Source organism: Rhinolophus hipposideros (assembly GCF_964194185.1).
Source record: "Rhinolophus hipposideros genome assembly, chromosome: 18".
NCBI lineage: Eukaryota > Metazoa > Chordata > Mammalia > Chiroptera > Rhinolophidae > Rhinolophus > Rhinolophus hipposideros.
The window spans coordinates 32,461,197-32,483,333 of record NC_138064.1 but is presented as its reverse complement, the minus strand read 5'-3'; the positions used below and the strand labels follow the sequence as shown (position 1 = coordinate 32,483,333).

General features: G+C 38.6%; 2 protein-coding genes across 6 annotated transcripts in view; one reads left to right on the top strand and one right to left on the bottom strand.

The window, feature by feature from the left end:
• GNGT1 (G protein subunit gamma transducin 1) overlaps window positions 1-22,137 on the top strand; it is a 267,022-nt gene that overhangs the window by 242,373 nt on the left and 2,512 nt on the right. For 4 of the 5 annotated variants that reach the window (XM_081079676.1, XM_081079677.1, XM_081079674.1 and 1 more), the window contains 2 exons: window positions 4,204-4,247; window positions 20,252-20,357. In XM_081079676.1, the coding sequence (XP_080935802.1) occupies window positions 20,262-20,357 (96 nt within the window). In that variant the 5' untranslated portion in view covers window positions 4,204-4,247; window positions 20,252-20,261. Of the gene's footprint in view, window positions 1-2,596; window positions 4,248-20,251; window positions 20,358-22,137 lie in introns of those variants that run through there. The other variant, XM_081079673.1, reaches the window with a different exon arrangement.
• Window positions 3,610-8,767, bottom strand: TFPI2 (tissue factor pathway inhibitor 2). Its single transcript, XM_081079672.1, has 5 exons — window positions 7,837-8,767; window positions 7,408-7,590; window positions 6,345-6,524; window positions 4,941-5,111; window positions 3,610-4,600 (listed from the first exon to the last, which is right to left on the bottom strand). Exons 1-5 carry the CDS (start codon window positions 7,922-7,924, stop codon window positions 4,518-4,520), a joined length of 705 nt encoding a protein of 234 aa, XP_080935798.1. The 5' UTR covers window positions 7,925-8,767; the 3' UTR covers window positions 3,610-4,517.

The window sequence follows — 22,137 nt, the reverse complement described above, 5'->3', positions numbered from 1 at the left end:
TGCTTATAATGTACACCTTTGTTTATGATGTACACCAAATCAACCATGTAAATCAAATCCCTGGGCACGGGGAATAGGAGCTGCCGTGTGTCTGGCTCCCCAGATGGTTCTCATGTACAAGATTTAATAACCACACTATAGAAAAATCAAGCAGTATGACCTGCTTTAGAAACTGAACATAATTTAGTCCAACTGAATTGCAGGTTATAGGTGATGATGAAATGGGGCATGAATCTGGAGAGGAATATCATGGTATACATGTAAGAAGTCTTGATTCAATGACACATTAGGGACTTGGGAGCATTCAGTAGAAACCGCTGAAGAGTTTCAAGCAGAGGAATAATATTTTTTTTTTTCCAGAAAGAGTACCCTGGCATCATTGTGGATGACTGGATATGGAGCAGACATAGGCAGGAAGAAAACTTGGGAGAGTGTTTTAATTTTCCTAGAATCAGATAAGGAGGATTAGAATAGACTTCAATAGGTACACTTGGTGACTAATAGAACAAGTGGGGGAAGAGAGAAGAAATAATTTTGAATGATTCTGAATTCCACATTTGCTTGCGTCCATCTCTAAGTTTATAACAGAATATATAGAAAAAGAATATGTTAAAGTTACAACTCGGCATTACTCCACTTTTCCTTATTTTCATCACAAGACCTATATTTTACGAGAAACAGGAAGCTCCTAAAGACAAGTTCCTTCTCTTATCATGGAGTCCAAAAGGTCATTAAGAGGCTAAAGGAAAACCAATCAGCATCCTTCTGATGTTGCTTTTTCAGTTGCACTCCCTGGGGACACCTCAGAGGTTTATCTCTGGATGTGCCACAGCCGCTGTTACAATACGGGGACAAACATCCCGTCACTGGATAATATATATTGTTAGCTAAATGTCCACAGGACTGTTGGGGGACACAGCATGTGGACTTGGAGATACTCTGATCCAGTTAATCTTGAAAGTTCCGCTGCAGTTCCTCTGGTTGAACATGTGACAAGACAATGTGTGTGCATAAGGGAGGCATGCGTGGTCCAGAGCAATTTTTTTTTTTCAGTCAAAGACTGTTATTTAAAGCCAGCCAATTCTTTTTTGTCTTTTTGTGTCACAGAATGAGACATTCCTTTCAGTCAGGCTGTCTGGTGAAACCACAGTAGTGACTTGTCTTGAAGCAGATTGTGGCGAAAAGGAATTTCCCTTTGACAGCAGAATATCCAGCTTCATTTGTTTCTTCGTTAAAATAAAATGGCAGAGGTTTGGGGTATTAGAACAGTTGTATCAAAAAGATGGACTTCCTACCTATGCTGAACAGAGTGGCAGCTGTAGGCTGAGTGGGGTCCATGAACCCCTAAGGTCTTTGGCTACAGCGGGATTATAGGCAGCAAATACTAAATGAAATTTCCTTGTTTCACTAGGAATCCCCCAAATTCCCAAAGGCTCTGTAGCACTTAACCGACAACCCCAGAGCACACACAAGATCTTTCTGCTGTAATCATTCGCAAAACCCACCCAAAACAGCTACAAATACAGGCCTTATTCAACGAAAAACCTTTTAATGACATGCGGCTTTTTGTCTGTAAAATCACTGCCTCCCCCGCCTCCCTTCTTTTAAAATTTTCATTGGTTTGTTGGAAAAACTATTTGTCCTGTAGAGTGGCCAACATTATGGATTTGACTGATTGACTTTCGCGGGTTTCTTCTTTTTCCTTTATCCCCAAAACTGCCTTAGAATCTGGCAATATGATAGTAAGGTCTAGAGGCTCAACTAATTTCAGGTTCAAGTATTTTCTTTATTTTTTTCTGAAAAATTACTTCATGGGAAGGGCGTGTACACTTCTTATTATATCAGATTAGACAGCAAACAATGTCTGATGGCACACTTTTGATGATAATAAAGTATCCATGAGTTCAGAGATGTTTGCCTGATTCCTCCCTGATACTGTTCACCATAAACTTTTCATGCCATGGTTTCTACATCCACAGGTGATGCCTACTTTCATTACGGCTATCTTCTAACATTTGAGTGCATGTATTAGGAGGGACTCCTCTATGAGTAACTTTCTCTCATACACTAGTTTCCTTGTGTAAAGTTTTTTAAGGATAAAGAAAAAGAAAGAATAAAGGCTTTATTCTTTCGTTAATTCACCAGTTTTTCAAAGCAATGCGAGTGCCCTAGCAACGTCAAAAAGTGACCAAAGAGGTGTGTGTGTATGTGTAATTATGAACTCATTTTATATTCATATTTATATACTTATATATATATTGTGGTCATTATTTGTTTTGATGCTCAGATTATCTCATTTTAGGTCAGTGGGAGCCCCTTAATGTTACTCTCCTGTTTTTGTGACATGATTTATTAGTCTTCGATAGGTTCCTTGATTTCTGGTATAAGATTGCCCAGGTTCATCTTACATATGCCCTGTTCTAGACCTGGACTCAGCAATTATTCCTAAGAGCCCTGGCTCTAGTTCCTTTTAGTGGGAAATAATATTTAGAGACCACGATTTGGATGGTAGGTGCATTTAGTGCTACTGGGTTGTCATTGATTCAAGGACTTTCAACAGAAGAGTGGAAAACACATTTTTTTTTTTTTTGGAAAGAGAAAATAGATTTTGAGTTCATACTAATATTTGTAATTCCAATTTAAAAATTAGAGGTAATTTCTTAATTTTGTACTTATATCTCTCTTACTCTTAACACTGAAAATCTTGACTTCTAAAGAAATGTAAGTCCTTATATTTTCTTACAGAATATATAGTGTAAGATAGAATTTTCTATATGATAGTTTCAAAATAACAATATCAATATTACTGGCAGTAAGTCTACTAAATGCATTTTCAGGTTTTAGTTGACCCTTAGAGTATATCCTCCAAAAGATATGTAGTCAAAATACTTGTTTTGAAAGTCACTGAAAATAATCATATATCCTTTGTATAGTTATGCCACTATTTGATGTTCATTTGGGTTCAATTATTTTGTTTTTTTTCCAATTTTGAAGGGAATGCTTTTAATTCTTTATTTAATTTTGGTTTTTAAGTATGTAAAATGTTTACATGGTCTAAGACCAAAACTATGTTGCAAGGTACATTCACATGAATTTTATCTCCATACCTATCTAATCCTCTGTTTCTTCCTTCCCCCATAGGCAACCGTTTTTAATATCTTTATACCTTCTGTGATTTGTGTCTGTGTGTGTGTGTAAGTGTTTATACATATTGCTCTAAAACCTGTTTTCCTTAATGTTCCTTAATGTTTCCTTAATGTTCCTTAATGTTTTCATTATATATGAAATTACCTAAACACAAACCATGTTAATTCCACATCTTATTCTGAGGATCAAATGGTATCTATATAGAGATATTTTGCTCATTTCTCATCCATAATTTCTTTAACCAATCCCCTATCGATGAGCATCTGGTTTGTTTCCAGTTATCAGTTATTCCAAATAATATATCAGTGAATGACCTCAGGCATATACCATTTTGTATTTTTGTCACAATACCTTTGGGATAGATTTTTAAAAGAGGGATTTCTTAAGCAGAAGGCAAATGCATTCAAAATTTTGCTAGATCACGGGGCATAGTTATAAACATATTAATTTTGCCAAAAAAGTAAGAATTTTAAATATCTTTTTATTACAGAGGAAGAGAAAACTGTTTAAAATGATCATATTTATCAAGAATAACTTATTGGTAGAATGTAAATTATTAAATTTAAGTCTCTGGTGTGATGTAAATAAACATCTTGAATAGTCGAAAGATTTTATCAACTTTTGTGGTCTCCAATCCATTAGTCTTAGCAAATAATGTAACAACAGGAAAACTATTAAAAGCCATCTATCTATATGTATAGTAAACCATATATATGCCTGTGGAGATGGATGGATGGATGGATGGGTAAATAGATAAAGAAAAACAAAGAGAGAGAATGTTTTCCCTCTAGGAAGATTTCTGATTTTAATAAATTTACAAGCTTTTTAATTCAGTCAAAAATTTATTATCTTTTAAATGACACAACAGCAATGGAAGTAAGTTAGTGTCTACATTACAGTTGTAATATTTTTCAAACCGTTGGTAAATCTACAAGTTTGTCACCTTGGGCCTAAAATGTAATCTAACATTTAAATGCAAAATTAAATGTATTTGCTGACTCTTTTTATCATCATATGGGTTAAAAGAACATGACTATATTGTCTTATGTTTTTCAGTTACTATCATCGTCTGAAATCAGAAGGGCAACCCCAACAACTGGGTGAGTCATATTTACTTTTATATCTTATGCACAGCAAGAATTCAAACCCATAAAACACCGTTGAACAGTAAATGAAAAATAATAGATTCACATTTAAGTAGCAGCTAATGGTGTATAAAAATGGACAAAATTTTTAAAAAGTAACTTTGATCAATAAAAACTGGTGAATAAATCACTAGTGATTCATTTACTCAGGTTCTCATATTATTCTTCAGATGTAACCATAAAGGCAATAGCATTCACAAGGTAATATCCAAAAAAAAAAAAAGGTTAAAATCGCTTCTTCTGAATTTCCAGGTTTCTGTTAGTAAACAGAAACTTTGGCGTTTTCTTACTCTTTTTCTTCTTCAAGCCTACAGTCAACAAAATAAAAATAAACATCACATCAATCTGTAGGTTCACTGTAAATCACCATTTCCAACATGCTTACAAAATTACCTCACCTGAGTTTTAATAATTATAAAATCAGTTTTACTGTCCACTCAGTTAATAATAATTTATCTTCAAAACACAAGGGTACAGCTACTGTTTACTGTAGCGAACCAGCATAAGCATTGTTACAAAGCTGATCAGTACCACGGTGCTGTTTATGTAGACATCGTCTAGTAATGGCAGTATGGTACACAACATACAGTTTTGCTTAGGAATTATTTACAAAGTTAGTTTGAAAACTGAGTACGAAAAATTATTTACCTTTTACGCAAACACGTTTGCAATCTTTCATGCTAACAAAGTTATTGTGGTTTCCCCCACAGCCAGTGTAGGTGAAGGCCTCACAGGCTTTGTATCTTGGATTAAAATGGTAACGAGTCACATTGGCGGAACACAGGCCCTCATCTTTTGGACTGTAGCAATATGATGGACCTTTATGAAAAAGGAAATAAAATTAGAAACGCAATGATACCAGAATCACTACACTGTGATGATTACTGAAGGAACTGAAGACAGTCTAATCCCATAGAAGCTTCATGCTGAATCCAACATATCAAACTAAACCATTGAAAAAATGTGCCTCAAATTTCAAGAAAGCTTACGTGCTGTATTTTGTTAATTCTAAATGTTTAGAAACAGGACAGAACTTCTTCAGAAGCTATGTCCTTGTATCATTTGAGTATGTAAACAAATTAAACCCAAAAAACAGATATGGTCAGGTAAAAAAACCAAACAAACAGATAATCATGTTTCAAGTGATAATATATGACATGTTTTGCAAACTTTCTTACATTGGTAGTTTTATTTTAAATGTTTATCAGCTCTCCTTCCATGATTAATCAAGTATCCCTGTATCTAATTCCCAGGTGGCCCCTGAAACATTAACACAAACAATTTTTAAAAACACCAGCAATCACCATCACCTCATTGATTCAACATTTTGCATATTCAATACAGTATAGCTGTAGAGCTTTATCAAAGTCTCTGTCAAGGCAAATTTTCCTGGTTTGTTGAATTTATTTATCTGTGTGTATGTGTCTCTGCTGTGCCTAGGGAAAATACCTGTATTATCTCTGTCTACAAATATTAAATACTACCCAAGTAACTCATCAATTCAGGGACTGTGGTGGGGGGTAGATAAGAAATGGGGAGAAGAGAAACATGGAATAGCGATCTTTTTGTGCTGCAATTTGCAATTACTAAAGGCTACACAAATCTAACCAAAAACTTTAGGAAGAAATTTTGAAGTCTCACCATTTTAAGTCTATGTATAGTCCACTATTTCATATATACAACTGATTCTATACAAACCTGAGGTCATGGCACTCATTAATAAATATGTACTGTATTTTTAATGTGTAAATTGAACAGATGAAAAATAGTTCTAAAGAAACAATGCAGAAAGGAAGCAAAAATTTGAATCATGGGCTTTATTGTTTTCAAGCCCTGACAACTTGGCAAGTCATTAGCTTCTCCTACCTTGTTTTCTCATATGTAAAAATGGGAATTATGCTCCCTTACAAAGCAATAGTGTGAATATTGATATTGCATTATATATGAAATTACCTAAACACAAACCATGTTAATTCCACATTGAATGGGATTTTTCCACCCTCAAGTCTCAGTTAAGAAATGAAATAGAAACAGCATAAAAATAGTATTTACGTTTCTTTGGTGTACAGAAGCCCCTGCAAGTAGCTTCATCCGGGAACTGGTTCCCACTGCGGTGACACCCGCCAGACATGAATTTTTCACATGCCATGGAACTTAGATTGAAGAAATAGTCTTCTCTGGTCTCACCACACTGCCCCTCACTGACTTCCAACCGGCAAATTTTGGGAACTTCTAGGAAAAGGAGGGCAAAAAGCAATGTTAGTCAAAAATTAGCCTTCTTAGTATTACTTTCAAAATTTTACTGTATTTTCAGAAACATCTGGGAGGAACTGGCATCATATTTAGTGCTGGGATAGTAAATCCCCAAAGATTGCCCATTAATCCACTTATTTAGCTTTTGTTTTATAAAGTGTCTCCAGACCTGACTGAACCGTGATTCAGTAGAAACACTGTTCTCTTGGGGTGTTCTGATTGTTCCTACATAAGAAGTTTAAATAACTATTCACAGGAATACACATTCCCCCTTGGTTCAATTCCTTTAATGGTGAAGCCCCATGTTCTGTTACAGGCCTTCACAGATACAATAAACATAATTAAAATAGAATAGAAAACAGTATAGTGTATCTCCACTATATCCCTATACTAACAAAGACATATTTGACTATCAGGGGGCAAAAGTAAGGTTTTAATGAGCTAAATCACAGTTTAATAAAATCCACTCAAAGTATTTCAGATAGATGCCTAACTGACACGAGGAAATGGTGTTCTCAGGGAGGCATACAAATCATAGGTTTGGGACTAAAGGTAAGTAGAGAAAAGCACTTGGGTCGCGCCTACTACCTTATACCTTTGCATTATTTTGCCCTAAGATGAAATCTTTCCCAGTCTGCACAGGCTCCGAGTTCTGATGAATTCCAGTTAGGGGAGGGAAAACAACGTGAGGGGTTGCAGCTTGGTGATGACTTTCGGGAAACTGAAAACCGGTGAGCCTTGCCTAACATTTGAGACTAAAATGTCCTGGTGGCAGCAGGACCTAGACAGTCAGCTAAGTTCCTGGCGGCCCCTCCGCACGCGGGAGGGCGCCAGGGTTCCGAGTGCCCGCGCCGCGACTTACTCTCTATTTTCCAGCAGGCTTCCTCGCAGGCCTCCGGGGACTCGAAGTTGTTGGCGTTGCCCTCGCAGCCCCCGTACATGAACTGGCGGCAGCTCTGCGTGTACCGGTCGTAGTAAAAACTGGGGATCCGGGCCCGGCACGGCCCTACCTCTGGGGGCAGGAGGCACACCGCCGCGTTGTTTCCTACGGGAGGAGCAGAAGGGAAGTCAGAGAGGGAGGGAGGTCAGCCACATGTCCGCGGAGGGAGGGGTCTCCCGGGGAGTTCGGAACGGAGGGGCCCCCGCGGATATAAAAAGTGCATACTGGGGCGCGGGCGCCGGGTCCCAGGCAGGGGCCTGGGGAAAGCGGGGGCAGGGCGCCCTCCCTGCCTGGCCCGGGGGAAGCCCAGACGGAAGAGGGGGTCTTCCGGATGGAGGCGGCGGGCGCTACCTGGCCGGTCCTGAGTCACGTCGCCCAGCGCAGTGCCCATCACGAGCAATGGCAGAACCAACAGCACGAGGGTACCGGGAGGGTCCATGGTGTCCAGGTTTCAGGGGCCCGCGAGGCGAGGGGTCTCCAGAAGGCACCGGCAGGAGAAAGGTGCGCAGAGTCCAGACTCAGGGCGGCCTGACCTGGGTGTCGGTGGTGGGTGTTCGCCTTTTGTAGGGTGAGAGTCCTTCCGACCCCGGACGGGGCGGGGCGTGTCTTTGCGGAGCCTGGGGGACTCTGATTCATGCCCCGCGGGCTGTGACGCCCGCTGCTGTCCCGGCCCTGGGACGTGCGTGCGGAGGAGGAGAGGAATTCCCCTCCAAGTTGAACCTGTTGCCCCAACTTTCTCCTGCGGCCCAGAGGGAATGACCAAATGGGGCCTTTTGTGTCAGTGATTGGAAATCGGCAAACTAGAGGGAAATGATCGTACGAGGTTCCCAGGTATAGCATCTCTCTGAAGCCTGAATCTGCGTTGTTGAAAGCACTAACCCCACGTGTTTGAAGGGCAGAGAGAAAGTGTGGAATTCATAGAGCTGAGGCTCATTGTAATAGACCCTTTGATTAGATTAGAAATTTACACATTCGTGTATTTACTTGCATTTATCCATATATACATCTATACATATTTCAATCGACATCTACTTTACAGTTAGTAAAAAGCTCTTAATTTCCCGTAAGTGCATAGTTTCATGAATTTTTCACAGCTATGTATATACCCTTGTAATCACCACTCCAGTCAAGAATAAGCACATTTCCATCACCTCACCCCGTTACGTTCTCTCGTACCTTTTTCCAGTCAATCCTTCCATCCCCAGACCAAGGGCAACCACTCTTCTGATCACCGTTGACGATTATAGTATTGCCTGTTCTTGAATCTCACGCAAATAGAATCATAAAGCACGGACTGTTTTGTACTTCTTTCGCTCCACTGATGTTTTTGAGACACACCCACGCTGTTATAAAGTTTGTTCCTTTTAAGTGCTAAGGAATCTTCCAATATAAGACTATACCATAAATGTCTTGTTACTGGACATTTGTGTTGTTTCTCATTTGGGATTATTATGAATAAAGGTGCTTTGTGAGTACATACAACTTTTATTACTCGGGTAAAATATTTGGAAATATTAGAGACTGACAAACCGTTTTCCAAAATGATTATACCATTTTACACCTATCAGCCATATATGACAGTTGTAGCTATGTTTTTTGAGCAGGAGCATAAATGTCCAAAGAGAGGTGGCCTTGGGGGACCCTGAGCGTTTGACCAGATCAGCCCTGCTCCACACATATCCTAATATCAGTGAATCTATTAAAGTTCATCGCTCCTCTGTCACATTAGCCTGAGTCTAACATTGTATTTATACCAAAAAGATAAGAGGAAAAATAAAGGTTCTACACTGGAATTTTACATTAGATATTAAAGATATTTTTGGAGATTTTAATGAGTTCTCTCAATGAATGTATCTTCCCTTCTGCCCCCTTTTCCTCTTGTTCTATTCAATATTCTCAAGAGAATCATTATTCCTAACTCCTCCTGAGGATAGTGGAGGGAGTTTATAGGAGTTCTCCAAGTTTCTGCGACCCCCTATGCTCACAGTGGGTCAATAGTCTGGGACATTTTGCACACTATACCCCCTTGTGTCATTTTTCATTATTCTAATGTAGTGGCATAGAATCATATCCCTAGGAAAACTAGCCCAGTCTGGAAATACTCAGTATTGCTTATGCTGTCAGATGACCAGATATCTATGATTAAGAATGACAGAGATACAAGGATAAATGTTTAACAGCCAACTCTCCAGGAGGAAAAACAGGGGTGGAGATGCTGGTTTGTATAGATTACTGATTTCCATGATGTAAATGCTCCCGCTGTGACTAATGTCAAACTACCAGAATTGGAAATAGATGGGTACAGTTTGCCAGAGCCACTGTGAGCTGGCTGCAGCACACCAACCAGTGAGACAGCCAGATGGTTTTAGGAAGATACATTCATAGGAGAATCAGATTAGACCCTCCCAGTACCCCCCACATATTATTAGAGGAAGGAAATTTTTATCAAACATTTAGCCAGGATCATGTTCAGGAAAAAAGTTAATTCAACTTCAAACTTGTTTCCATTCTTCTGAATATGATTAAAAACATCTCCCAAATGGACTAAAATACATTCAAGGATGGATACTGTGTCAAACTTGTCGTTCTTCTTGACTGTTGTCACTTCTGTTTTTTGTTTGGCATTTTTTGGACATGTTTTGCTTCATATAAAAAGAAGAATCTTTTTAATTAGGGCAGCTTATTTTGGGAAATTGCATGATGTAATGGGAAAATAGACATAGGAGTCAGAGGAGACCTGGATTTTATTCCTTGTTCCTTTGGACAAGTTATATAAACTCTCAGCCTCGGTTTCTGTATCTGTCAAATGGATATAATAACTGTACCTTAGGAGTGTGTTATGAGAATTAATGGGAAAATGCCTAGGCACCCAGAGAGATGTGCTTCAACTCCTCACACTCAGGCGCAGAAGCCACTCACATCACCCCATGGCCCTGTTCCCACTGTGCCTCGACACAAAATTTTCAGACGAAGCATCAACCACAATCAGGAAACAGCCACCTGAACTGTCCTTGTAGGACTGAAACCTGCGACTTGGCTCCCGTCAGCTCTTCTCTTTGGCTGAGTCAGAGGCCACCTCTCTGCCCAGGAAGGAGGCACACAATCAAACATCACTTTGTGATGGTGTTTTCTGAGGAAATGAGCTTGGGGTTCTCTCAGAGCAGAGTACTGAGTCCACTTAAGCCTGCTGTGTAACACAAGGAGTGGGAAGGGACCAAAACCAGGCTTTTCACCCCTCTGTGGAGTAGAGTCTGTAGGTAGTCACATGTTGAAATCCATGTCCAGAGGTACTCTAGAAATGTTAGTTTCCTTCCCTTGTTCCATGCCAAACAGGGGACATCTTTAACGCCTCCGTGAGTATGCAGCAGGAATAGGGAAGAAGGAGAATTGAACAAAAGGAGTAGTTAGCCTTTTGAGATTCTCAAGCTAGGTTATCAGGGAGGAAATTAATTGTAAAACACTTGAGTATTGTTATATCCATGGAAAAAAAACAAATCTTCCAATATACAGGGACTCTAAATTTTCTCAGAATTTATCCTTAGGACCATGTGGAAGGAGTTATGTGATCACCACTATCGGCTTCCACAGGGATGTCATTGTACTTCTATCCCTTTAAACCAGTGTCTAAGCCAAAAGGTTACAACATAGCTAAGGAAAACAATTCCTTTATCCAAAGTCAACAGGAAATGCAAGGCTGGAGGGAACTGGGAAGAACAGTCACCCAGATTGATTTGTCATTGCAATACCAAGTGATAGGTCGCTTGAGTGGCTGCAGCAAAATCAGAGGCTCAAAATGGCTTTGCGTTCTGTAAAATAAGGCATGGAGTTCTTACAATGAGAATGCTGAAAGGAACTATAAATACCATCTGTTCCAGTATTTTCATTTTATAGAGTTACAGATTGAGACGTAGCAAGATAAAATGGCTGATCACGTTTACTTAACCTTAGTTATTGGCAGAGCTGAGACTACAACCCAAGTTCTTGATACTCAGACCTGGATTCATTTGACTATATCCAGACCTGGGCTCTCCTCTACCAAAACCTTACAGTAGAACAATAAATACAGAATTAAAACACACAAAAGCTGCAGTGAGTTCAGTAGTATTTGTGCATGTGTCAGATACCTGCCTCTGTTCTTTCTCACCCACCCCTGGGCCCCATAACAAATGGATATAAAGTTGAATTGGAACACATTGGCTCCTAGAGTTCCTCAGCTTTTAGCTTGTTGTTCTATCCTCTGAGAGCCCCACAGGCTGGGAAGGTAACCATGAATTTAAGGAAAGGATTGAAGCAGATGGTCTTCCTTTCTGTCAGATACCTTAGAGAGAAGTGGCATGTCTAGCTCATAAATTAATGAGGAGAATTAATTGAGCCCAGTGACTTGGCCATACATATTATATAAAACATAGTCACGAAGAGTTACATGGATAAACGCCTTAAACAAAGATGTTCTTGCTGCCTGTTAGTTTAAACCCTGTCAAAATAAAGTCTGAAATGAGTCCAACTGGCACCAACGAGGAGTTTACACATCTACTAAGAAAGGCAGTTAATCTCTTCTGAGAGATTAGGGATAACGAGGGTTTTGTTAAAGTTTAGGTAACTGCTTCACCAAGTAGGCATTTTTCTAGCAAGTTGGGCCATGTAGGAAATGTTTGCTCTAATGCGCCCTCTGTCGGACACGGAGTGCACTTGTGAGTGTTATGTAATAAGTTGGCGCCACGTGAAAGGATGAGATATTCCTTATGCCTCGTTTTGTTCTCATTCTTCCTATGGAGCCAGAAGAGGCAATCTGATCGTAATGCCCTGGTCTCACGCACACATCCTTTTCTTTCCCGTTAGTGGGGACCAAAGTCAGGCTTATTATATATAACATGTGCTCATGACCCTAGTTCCTGGGCAGCTCTATTTCAGATTTTCTTTTTACTCAAATATAAAGTGTATCATTGAAAACCAAAACAAAAGAAAAAGATAAGTGCAATGTCAATACATTGCTACAATGCTCTAAAAGAAACATCTGCCAAAGTTGATAATCAGACTAGAGGATTGAGAGAGTTAATCCCTAAAGTCCTTATTATTTTCAGAGTTATATTTAGCAGAAAGTAATGGATCTTGACCTCTACAGGTATAAAGACACTCTTTCTTGCAAAACTGTTGTCATATTTAGACTCTAGCCCAAATCTCATGTTAGTTATACATTACGTACTAAATAAAGTGTCATCAGCCTTCCAAATGTTCGTTTGTTCTAGCTTTGTGTGGAAATTATTTTGTGTCAAGTCACATCAGAGGGACAGCCTGCCATTTGGGGGCAGGAGGAGGCAGTAGCTACAGACTGAAAGGGGCATACATCTCCTCCGACTCTCACTTTTTTTTTTCTCTTGTTGATTATTAGCTGAGGGAAAAACAGAATTGAACTGAAAAGTCTGTATTAGAAGAGAGTTGAGTCCGCTAGCCTGGACTAGATATACCGAACCCTGCAGAGGAGAGAGACTTGTTCTTACTGGCCAACTGAATCTCCTATATTCTCTGTCTTCCTTTCTCTTACAATGGAAATCATGCCCTGTTCTAGGCAGAAATGAACCCTTTGGCTCCTCTTCTGGCTCCTTTCCCCTCTTGCCTTCTCAAGGACTTCGCTCCTCTCATCCCTTTGCAACATCTTATTCCTCAGCATCCAGGTTTTAATAGTTTCTGTATGGAGTGACCTATATCTGACTTTCTTTCATCCCAAACTTAAAGTTCACAATTGACTGCATATCTCTTTCCTGTTAGGGCTCCATTTCACTGCTCCCTTTTCCAGTAAAACTTAACAGAAATGTTATCTTCACTATCTGCCTCCATTTTCTCATTTCCCTTTTGTTGCACATGCTACTCCAATTAAACTGTCACATTGGGAAAAGAAAGAATAGAAAGTGCTCTTATCAAGGGCAACTCATCGTGACACCCCAAGCAGTTTTCCATAAGGTCACCAAAGACCACAGTTTCCCATTTACATTTTGTCTAGCCTCCCAGCAGTATTTAGCAATTTCAAATACTTCCTCATTCTTAAAATGCTTTTCTTTTAATCTTTATACCACATTCTTCTGGTTTTCCCCTACTTAGTTGACTACTACTTCTCAATCAATCTGTCTTTCTCCTCTGCCTGCCCATTAAAGGTTGGGGTGAATCAAGGCTCAACCTTGAGATTTCTTCTGTAACTGTACTCTCTTTTTATGTAATTTCCAGTATATATTCCAGTATATATAATTTCCAGTATATATAAATCACACACACACACACACACACACACACACACACATCTATTCACATATACAGATATTTATGTATAGTCTTGATCTCACCTCTGAATTCCAAACACTTATATCTACTTAACATCTCCACTTGGGTGTCTAACGACATCTCAAAAATTATACATTCTAAACTGAAGTCTTGGTCATATTCTCCCAATTCTCCTCCTTTCTGTAAATGACACTTACATTCTCAAGCCAAAAACTTTGGAATCATTCTTAACACCTCCCATTTCTTCAGTGCCCAATCCATCAATAGTCCTGTCAATTCTACCTCCAAATCACATTTTTAATCTTCCTTTATTTCTTTATATCCACGGCCACCAACATAGTTCAGATCCAACTGTTCTTAAAGGACCATTACATCAGATTCTTACCGAAACTCCCAGTTTCCATTTTTGTTCCCCACTCAAGCCCACATAGCAGAGTATTTTTTAACATATCGGACCATATCACACACCTCACTCCTTCAACAAAAATTCAAACCCTTCATTAGCTCCTCGTTTTATTCCTTACCTACCATGCAAGGTCACTCATTCTGACTCTATGTGATCTGACCACTGTATCCCTTACTAACTTTATCCTATCACTGTCCTGTGACTTTACTATACTCAAGTTACACTCTGTCTTCTATTCTCTTTGTACAAAAAGTTTGTTCCTTTGCATGGGCTGTTTCCTCTGCTTAGCCCTTCACGCTGCATGAAATGCTCACCTCCTGATATTCACTGTCTCCTTGGCCATTGAGTTTTGGTTTCCTGGCACTCTCTCTCATCAGTCCATGAGATGTTGTTCCATATCCCGGTCACTCCTGATGACTTTATGGTATCACAAAACATCTTTATAGCATTTATCATTTTAAATTGCAATGTTTATTATTTATATTTTACTTGTCTGATCCTCTCAGTATTACATAAGCTCTGTGGCAGCAGGGAACTTCCTGCCATATTCACCATTGTATTCTAGTGCCAATAAAAAGACCTAGAAAGTAGGATCTCATAAATGTCTATGGAAAGGAAAAGTTACTTATCATTATTTCTCCTCTTTTTAAGTGTCTTGAAGACCCAACTGGTTCAGTAGAAACAGAGAAACAGAGTTGCTCTGGGTAAGATAGTGAGTTATCATAAAATATATTTGAATGTCTGTAAGTCACCTGTACTTTAAGGATAAGCTAACAGGCTGAGAGAGAATGGTAGTCATGTAATAAAATATCAACAGACACAAAAGCAACTGGCTTTCAAAAACCAAATGCGGGAAAATGCATGACCAACCTGATTAAATGAAAAAAAACCAAAAATACAAACTACCTGTTATGTAACAGGAAAAAAAAAACTCAACTGGAAAGAATGATTTATATAGTGAAGTATAAACACAGTAAGAAATAAGAAAACTGATTTTGTTTCTTGCTGCAACCCCTAGCAATCAAAGAAGTCCCTGGTCTGTGGTAGTTACTCAATAAATATTTTCTGAATGAATACATAAATATTTGTTACCTGCTATCATTTTATTGGCCCATAGAAAGGCAGAAGGATAGAGTAGATACAGAAGGAAAGAGTAGATACATAGATAGAGGCATTGCACACATGTGTTCAGCACAGTGTTGGCACACAATACACATTCCAGAGTTGTTAGCTAACATCATCTCATTTAATCCTCATCACAGCCAACTCAATATCCTTTGTAAATGTCATCTTATCTTCCTCTATTTAGAATGCTCCCGAGGCGTTTAGTCCTTCATTCTTTTGTCTTTCCCATTTGCCCTGGTTTTTCTCATCTGTTCTGGTGGCTCTCTTAATCTCTGTCCTTTCTCCTAAATTCCCCGACTGCCCATTGAAATGAATGTTTGACAGGCATCTCAAACTTTGGATTCCTCTTATCACAATCTCTGTGATCTCAGAAAACAGCGAATTCCTTCTTCCTGTTGTTCAGGCCCCAATCATTGGAGTTATCTTGACTTCTCCCTTTCTTCTTCATTCTGATCTCTCAGCACATCCTATTATCTCTAGTTTTAAAATATACTTAGAACCTCACCAACTGTCCCAACCTCCACTCCTGTTACCCTGGTTTTAGCCACCATCATGTCTCACCTTAATTACCGAAATTGCCTCTTCCCTGCTTCCACCCTTGCCCTCTAAGTGCCACTCGAAATAGTTGCCAGAGTAATGCCACTAAAGTATATGAGTCTATTTATAGAGATAATGTCTCTCTAGTACTCAAAACCCTCCAATGTTCCCTAAGTCACTCAGAGTAAAGCCAGTCTTTACAATGTAACATCTACCTATTCACTGATACCATATATTATTCTTCCCTCATGTTCCTTTGCTTCCTCATAATCATACTGGCTCACTGCTACCTTTGCACTTATTATTTCCTGGGACAATTTTCTCTTAGTTACAGACATGGCCCACTCTTTCATTTTCTTCAGGTCTTCACTCGGTTAGCATTGTCTCAGAGAAGCCTTCTCTGATCACTCTCTCAATAATTGAACCACTTTTCTTGACCCTTCCTACTCCTATTGCTTCCCTGTTTTATTTTTCTCCTTATCACTTATCACAATCTGATATAGGGTACCTTTTATTTTTGATTGCATTCGTTGTCTCCCTCAGTAGAATGTAAGTTCCTGGTGGGCAAAGTTTTCTAATTTTTTTTCTTTGCTCTACCCTTAAGCATTTATCTAAAATAGTGTTTCACACATAATAGCGCTCAGTAAATATTTGTTGAATGAATGAATAAAATATTTGCTCTTATTTTTTATACTCCCAAGTATAATGTCAGGATAAAAAAGAATAGAAGATAAGAAAATGTATACCCATATGATCACAAGTTCATTGTACATGAAACAGTAGATTTGTTTGTTTATAAATGTGTCAAACTGAATTGTTTATAACTCAAAATATTTAAAGTGTGCTAGCAAGATTTCTATTTCAAATAATCTGTGATTGATCCTCTGTAGAAAACAAAGGACTTTTTAAAATAATTTGAATAAATTTTCTCTAATATAGCCCTTACGTGTTACATGTTTTGTCAAGTTTTCATACTTTAAAATGTGCTTATCTATAATATATAAAGCAGAAACAGGTAGCCTTTAAATTTTACACTAGCCCGTTTTAATTCTGAAATAAATTAGCAAGAAACCTGATGAAAACTCTGAAAGACGTCGGTGAGAAACTTAAGCTACTCTACATAGTTCTAGCCTCCCAACATCCCCTCACCCACACCCACAAAAAACAGTGAAAAAAAACAACCAGACATATTTTCAAAAGTCCCCCTAGGGGGCAGTATTGCTCCCCTTGAAACCCACTGTTCCATAGATAGGGTACAACTGGGATATGTGTCCTTCCCCTCCTCTTCTGCTTCTGATCTCAGCTCCACTGATGGTAGTACAGGATGCAGAAAGAGGTAAAGGCAAATGTCTTCTACATAACGGTGGTATGTTTCTCCCCTGGGTTAGCAGTAACGGCTACCTTAGCTTGTTGATATGTAAGTCTTCAGTCTTCCCCTTCTATTCTGGTGCTGTTTGGGGTGGGGATACTTGGAAATAGGGCCAGTAAACTGATCTAGCCCGACTTAGAACTTCATGGAGAAGTGGTCAATCTTGAAAGCTTAGAATATGAGGGGCCCAGGTAGCCAGGTAGGAATGGGTGGTGCGTGTGAGGGGGTAAATAAATTTTTGTTTGCTTTATATATATAATTTAATTTAATTCTGGAGTATGAAAAAGGAAATCTACTAATTTACACTGGTTTGAAGAAGGGTAACTGAGAAAAGTGTGCTGGAATGGAAAACAGCCCAGGGCAGAAAACCAATACCTGTGTTATAACCCCAACTTTATGACCACCCATTGTGCGATTTGGGGCATTTTAATTCTCCAGACCACCTTTACTTCATCTGCAAAATGGGATAGAGAGTAAATTAGATGGTGTTTGAATCCCTTTAAACCCTTGACCTCAATACAACTCTGAGCATCTAGACGCTTCATGCAGACAATATACGCTTCCCTTCTCTGTGTGTCTGGGTGTCCTTGAGGGGGCTGAGAGTTTTGATCCTCACTCTTTAAATTTGTTTCACACAAGACCTGTGGCATCAAATCTGGCAAGCATTCTTGAATCTTCTAATATTCACTTTTGTGAAATGAAGCGTGTTTTACTTAAAATATTCTTAAACGTGGTGAATCGCAGCATTTTAAAGTTAAATCATTTGTTAGTTAATAAAGTGATGTTAGATGTGTTGCACTATTTCTCTATGTCTAGGTGAATATTTATGACATAAGTTGCGCACGGTTTATCAACACTTCATGATTCTCTTCTGTGTACCGAACAATATACAGAACAACAGACACTAAATAATAAGAACATAAAAGTTATGAAAGATACAGATGCTCTTGTAAAGGTCCTTGCAATCCATACTGTTTTACATTCTTAAAAGCAGAGCCAAGGCAGGGATCCTTGTCCAAATGATTTACTTAGGGTGAGCTCTCAGGAGAAACATCTGAAGGAAGGAGGAAAGCAGGATAAAACAGAAGTTAAGCAAATATATGGTTTCGGAAGCCTTGCTTCATCCTTGAACCCATGGGGAGCTCAGGAAGGTTTTCAATTATTCAAAGGTTTTTCAGCCCAGAGGTAAATGGTCTGAGTTATTAGAACCAGTCATTTGTTCAGGTCATCTCAGGGAGCCAATTGGAGACATCACCACCAAGATATCACCAGTAGAAGTGGTTCCAATCAGCTAAAGACAAACCTATGCAGAAGATTTGCCCTTGACACTCAACACCTATAGCTGCTGGTAGGGTAAATACCCCCACACCCCCCGGAAAGGAGGATTTGGGCAGGGCACCAAGAGTATCTACTGCACGTAATATTAAAGGAGCTAAATCATGTCTACATGATAGCCTTTAAGAGCACTTATAAAGCCCCCTATGAGCAAGTGACATGTAAGATAGTATAGTCTGAATGTCTAGGGGTACATTCAGCTAACATGTACTAAGTGCTTTCCCTGTGCTACACATTGTTATGCAATCTTTATTCCTCTTAAGAAATCTGCAGTGTAGGTAATATTGCTTCTATTTCTCAGTAAACTGGGGCACAGAGAAGTTAAGTTGGTATGGCTTCTCTGGAACAGAGAAAATGAAATTCTAAGCCCTACCCCAAATCAAAACCTCTTAGGTTGGGATCATATTTTCATAAGTTCCCAAAGTGATTCTTACACACACTGAAGTGTCAGAGCCATTGCCAAGTGGAAGAAGTTTCTAAAGACGGAGAAAAATTGTGCAAAGAACGATGTCAACAGGTAAAAATGATCAGTGAAATAGATGCACTTGTGAATTTTTCTAGTCAGAAGAGAGTGAGAAGGAAGGTGAGAATAAAATTGAAAATGGGCTCTCGAATATCAAACAGTAATTACACAGGAACAAATAATCTTTTTGTTGTCACGTTGTTTCTTAAAATAAGAACACAATAACAAAATTAAAAAAAAATAGGAAACATTGGCTTTGGGTACACATGGGGTGTTCGTTTCTACCTCTGTGCTTGCCTGTGTAGGCAGGTACTCCTAAAAATATGCTAAACTACCTCTTTCCCAGGGAAGAACAGGATATTATAAAATTGGGAGGGGAAGTAATATTTCCTCAAAGATTTTGGAAATGAAAACACTAGGAAATAAGTTAATTGCTGATGTATGATTAGCAGAGTATTTTTATGTAGATGTCTGATAAGTTGTTCTCTGAAATAGCATGTGACCTGAATATGATTACTTTCATAAAATATGTCATTATAAAAATTGGACCAGAGAGGCAAAAGAGAAATAGAGATTACAAGCATGATGCCACTTGGCTATAATGAAATATTTTCCAAGCAATTTCACGCAGGTACCACCAGCTATTGTGCCCATGGATCTTTCCTAGTGCCCATCTATCTAATTGAAGAGTAGAGATTGCTAAGAGTGCAGAAAAGTCCATTCCTTCATGATCAAACTCACTATGTCCCCTTTAACCTGTTACATTTGCTCATCATTGATGTCCAATTCACTGTGACAGCTACATACAAATGCCATGTATTGTTTGGAGGAACACTTTCAAGTCACATGGGTTATTTCTAAATCATGTGGTGGAGGGCTTTGGAGTTGGAGAAAAGGGTTGGAAATCCAAAACTTTACACTGAGAAAAAATTGGAGGAAAGGAGGAGTTTAGGAGTATCTAAAATTACCTACTCACTGAACTGACCTCCCCCCCAAACCGACTAGCAGATGTTTAGAGTCAAGCACTTGGTTTAATCATATTAGTGAAGATTACAAAGAAGCTTTAAAATCCCAAGGCTAATGTTCAATGCTAGAATTGTTCAGAGAACATTTGTGAGAAATTGGTTAACACACAAAGAAAGAACCCATTCACTTAGTAAGTGAAGATCTGAGGGAAGGGTTGGCTAACACTGGAGTTGAAGCAAGTCCAGAAATTCTGGTGTATAAACTAATGTTCTACTTTTTTTTTTTTTTCCAGCTGGCAAAAGATGCCTGTGATCAATATTGAAGATCTGACAGAAAAGGACAAGTTGAAGATGGAAGTGGACCAGCTCAAGAAAGAAGTGACACTGGAAAGAATGCTGGTAAACTGCTGTTTTCTTTTGAATTTTATTTTAAACTAGAGATACTGTAGGACTTACCAGATTAGAAGCCATTGAAAGGATGCAGAATTTGCTCCCCCAAAATACGCCTCTTTGGCATAAGGATTGGGATTATTGTAGGCTGGTTATTTTTAAGATACAGCAGATACAGGAGAAGCTCTGAAAACCAAGCAGGAGTTACCTGTCTGTAAGAGACATTTATGTTTATAAGGGAAATCTCTATTTGGAAGGGTGTCTCTGTACCAGGAAGAGAAGGATGAATAAATCTCTAGAAAATCTTACCAGTGGAGAGGCAAAGACTAAATCTGCATAACACTTTCCCCTCCTGCATTATGCTTTGCCTGGGATCCTTTCATAAATGGCCCTCACCATCACCCCATCTTTCTTTTGTCGTTAGCTGGAGATGTATTTAAGGAGATGCCCCGGGCCATTTCAGGGATTTATTCAGTTTTCTGGTATATCTCCCATGTTTACAGAGGGTTTACATGTTATTCAACTTCTGTTTGTTTTTCTCCTGTTAATCTGCTTTTCTATTACTGAGGGTTCTCAGCCAAGAACCTAGAAAGGTAGAGGGGAAATTATTTATCGTGCCCCACACCGTTCACTGGAGAGGCTCAATGTAGTTAAAAATAAAATTTTCAGGTAAAAATTCATTGGAGATTAAGAAAATTAATAATCACAATTATCTCTTGATTTAGAATCTAAACTGAAGGAAGTTTGGGCAAACTATTTCCCATGGGCGAGATCTAGCCCTCAGCCTGTTTTTTTTATGACCACTAAATTAGAAATGTTTTTACATTTTTAGAGTTGTTTAAAAGAAAAGAAAGAAAAAAATGAAGACTATGAGACAGAGACCATATTTTAGCAAAGCAATAAAATGAAGCAATGCATATAGGCATTTTGTTTTTACCTTTCTAAATTGATAACCTTTATTTTACTTAGTACAATACTTTGATATTGTTCAAGTACTTTTAGCCAAGGCCTCCAGTACTGTCATGGCCTGCAATGAATAAGTACATTCTATCCCTTCTTTGCAAATAAAAATGAGTTCAAGTAGAAGAACTCACTGTTTGCTCTCAGAAACATCTGACAGGTCTAAGAAATGAATGTTCTTTGCCATCAGAAGGAGCAGAAATGGCAAAGGAATAAAAGTTCCACCAAGCAAACAGTGACTGAAGCTTAGCAAATGTAGATAGGTATGTTAGATTTCTTCATTTTAGAAAAGTTTGCAGAAACAAAAACTCCTCCACACATGATAAGACTATATTTTAAACTTTTTTAAAAATTCATTTTATCAGGCCAAAGCAAAAAAAGGAGTTTGTGTTATCTTCAGACTTTGCTCAAAACTCTTACTCCCTATAAAAACAGGAATTTTGGCTTATTTTATGTTTATAATTGTCTCAAACTTCACTGTGGCCCTTTCCATATAAGCAAAACATGTCTTGTTGTCAAGATAAAATTCAATCTACAAACAGCATAAAAGCTTGGAACACATACCCCAGAAAGTTCAAATCTTTAGAATTTGGGGAAAATAAAATATAATTTTCAGGTAAAAGAGAGTTATTTTTGCTTCTTTACTTGAAACATCTAAAAGCTGTTTTATTATTTATATATTCAGGATTGTTGTTTTGCAGGCAATTTGGTTGTCTTCATATTTTTATTATTTTCTTGTGGCCAGTTCACCTGGGAATTTTTACTTTGGAAGTCAAACTAATTGAATCTCAGACTGCCAAAACCGCGCGCACACACACACACACACACA

Bases quoted from the DNA above. Each gene is read 5' to 3' on its own strand.
- TFPI2 (XM_081079672.1), bottom strand. From the start codon at position 7,924: ATGGACCCTCCCGGTACCCTCGTGCTGTTGGTTCTGCCATTGCTCGTG. The intron at 5,112-6,344 runs GTAAATACTATT...TTTTTCATAAAG, and splicing joins CTTCTGTACACCAAAGAAAC to GTCCATCATATTGCTACAGT. The intron at 4,601-4,940 runs GTAAATAATTTT...TGTTGACTGTAG, and splicing joins CAAACGTGTTTGCGTAAAAG to GCTTGAAGAAGAAAAAGAGT.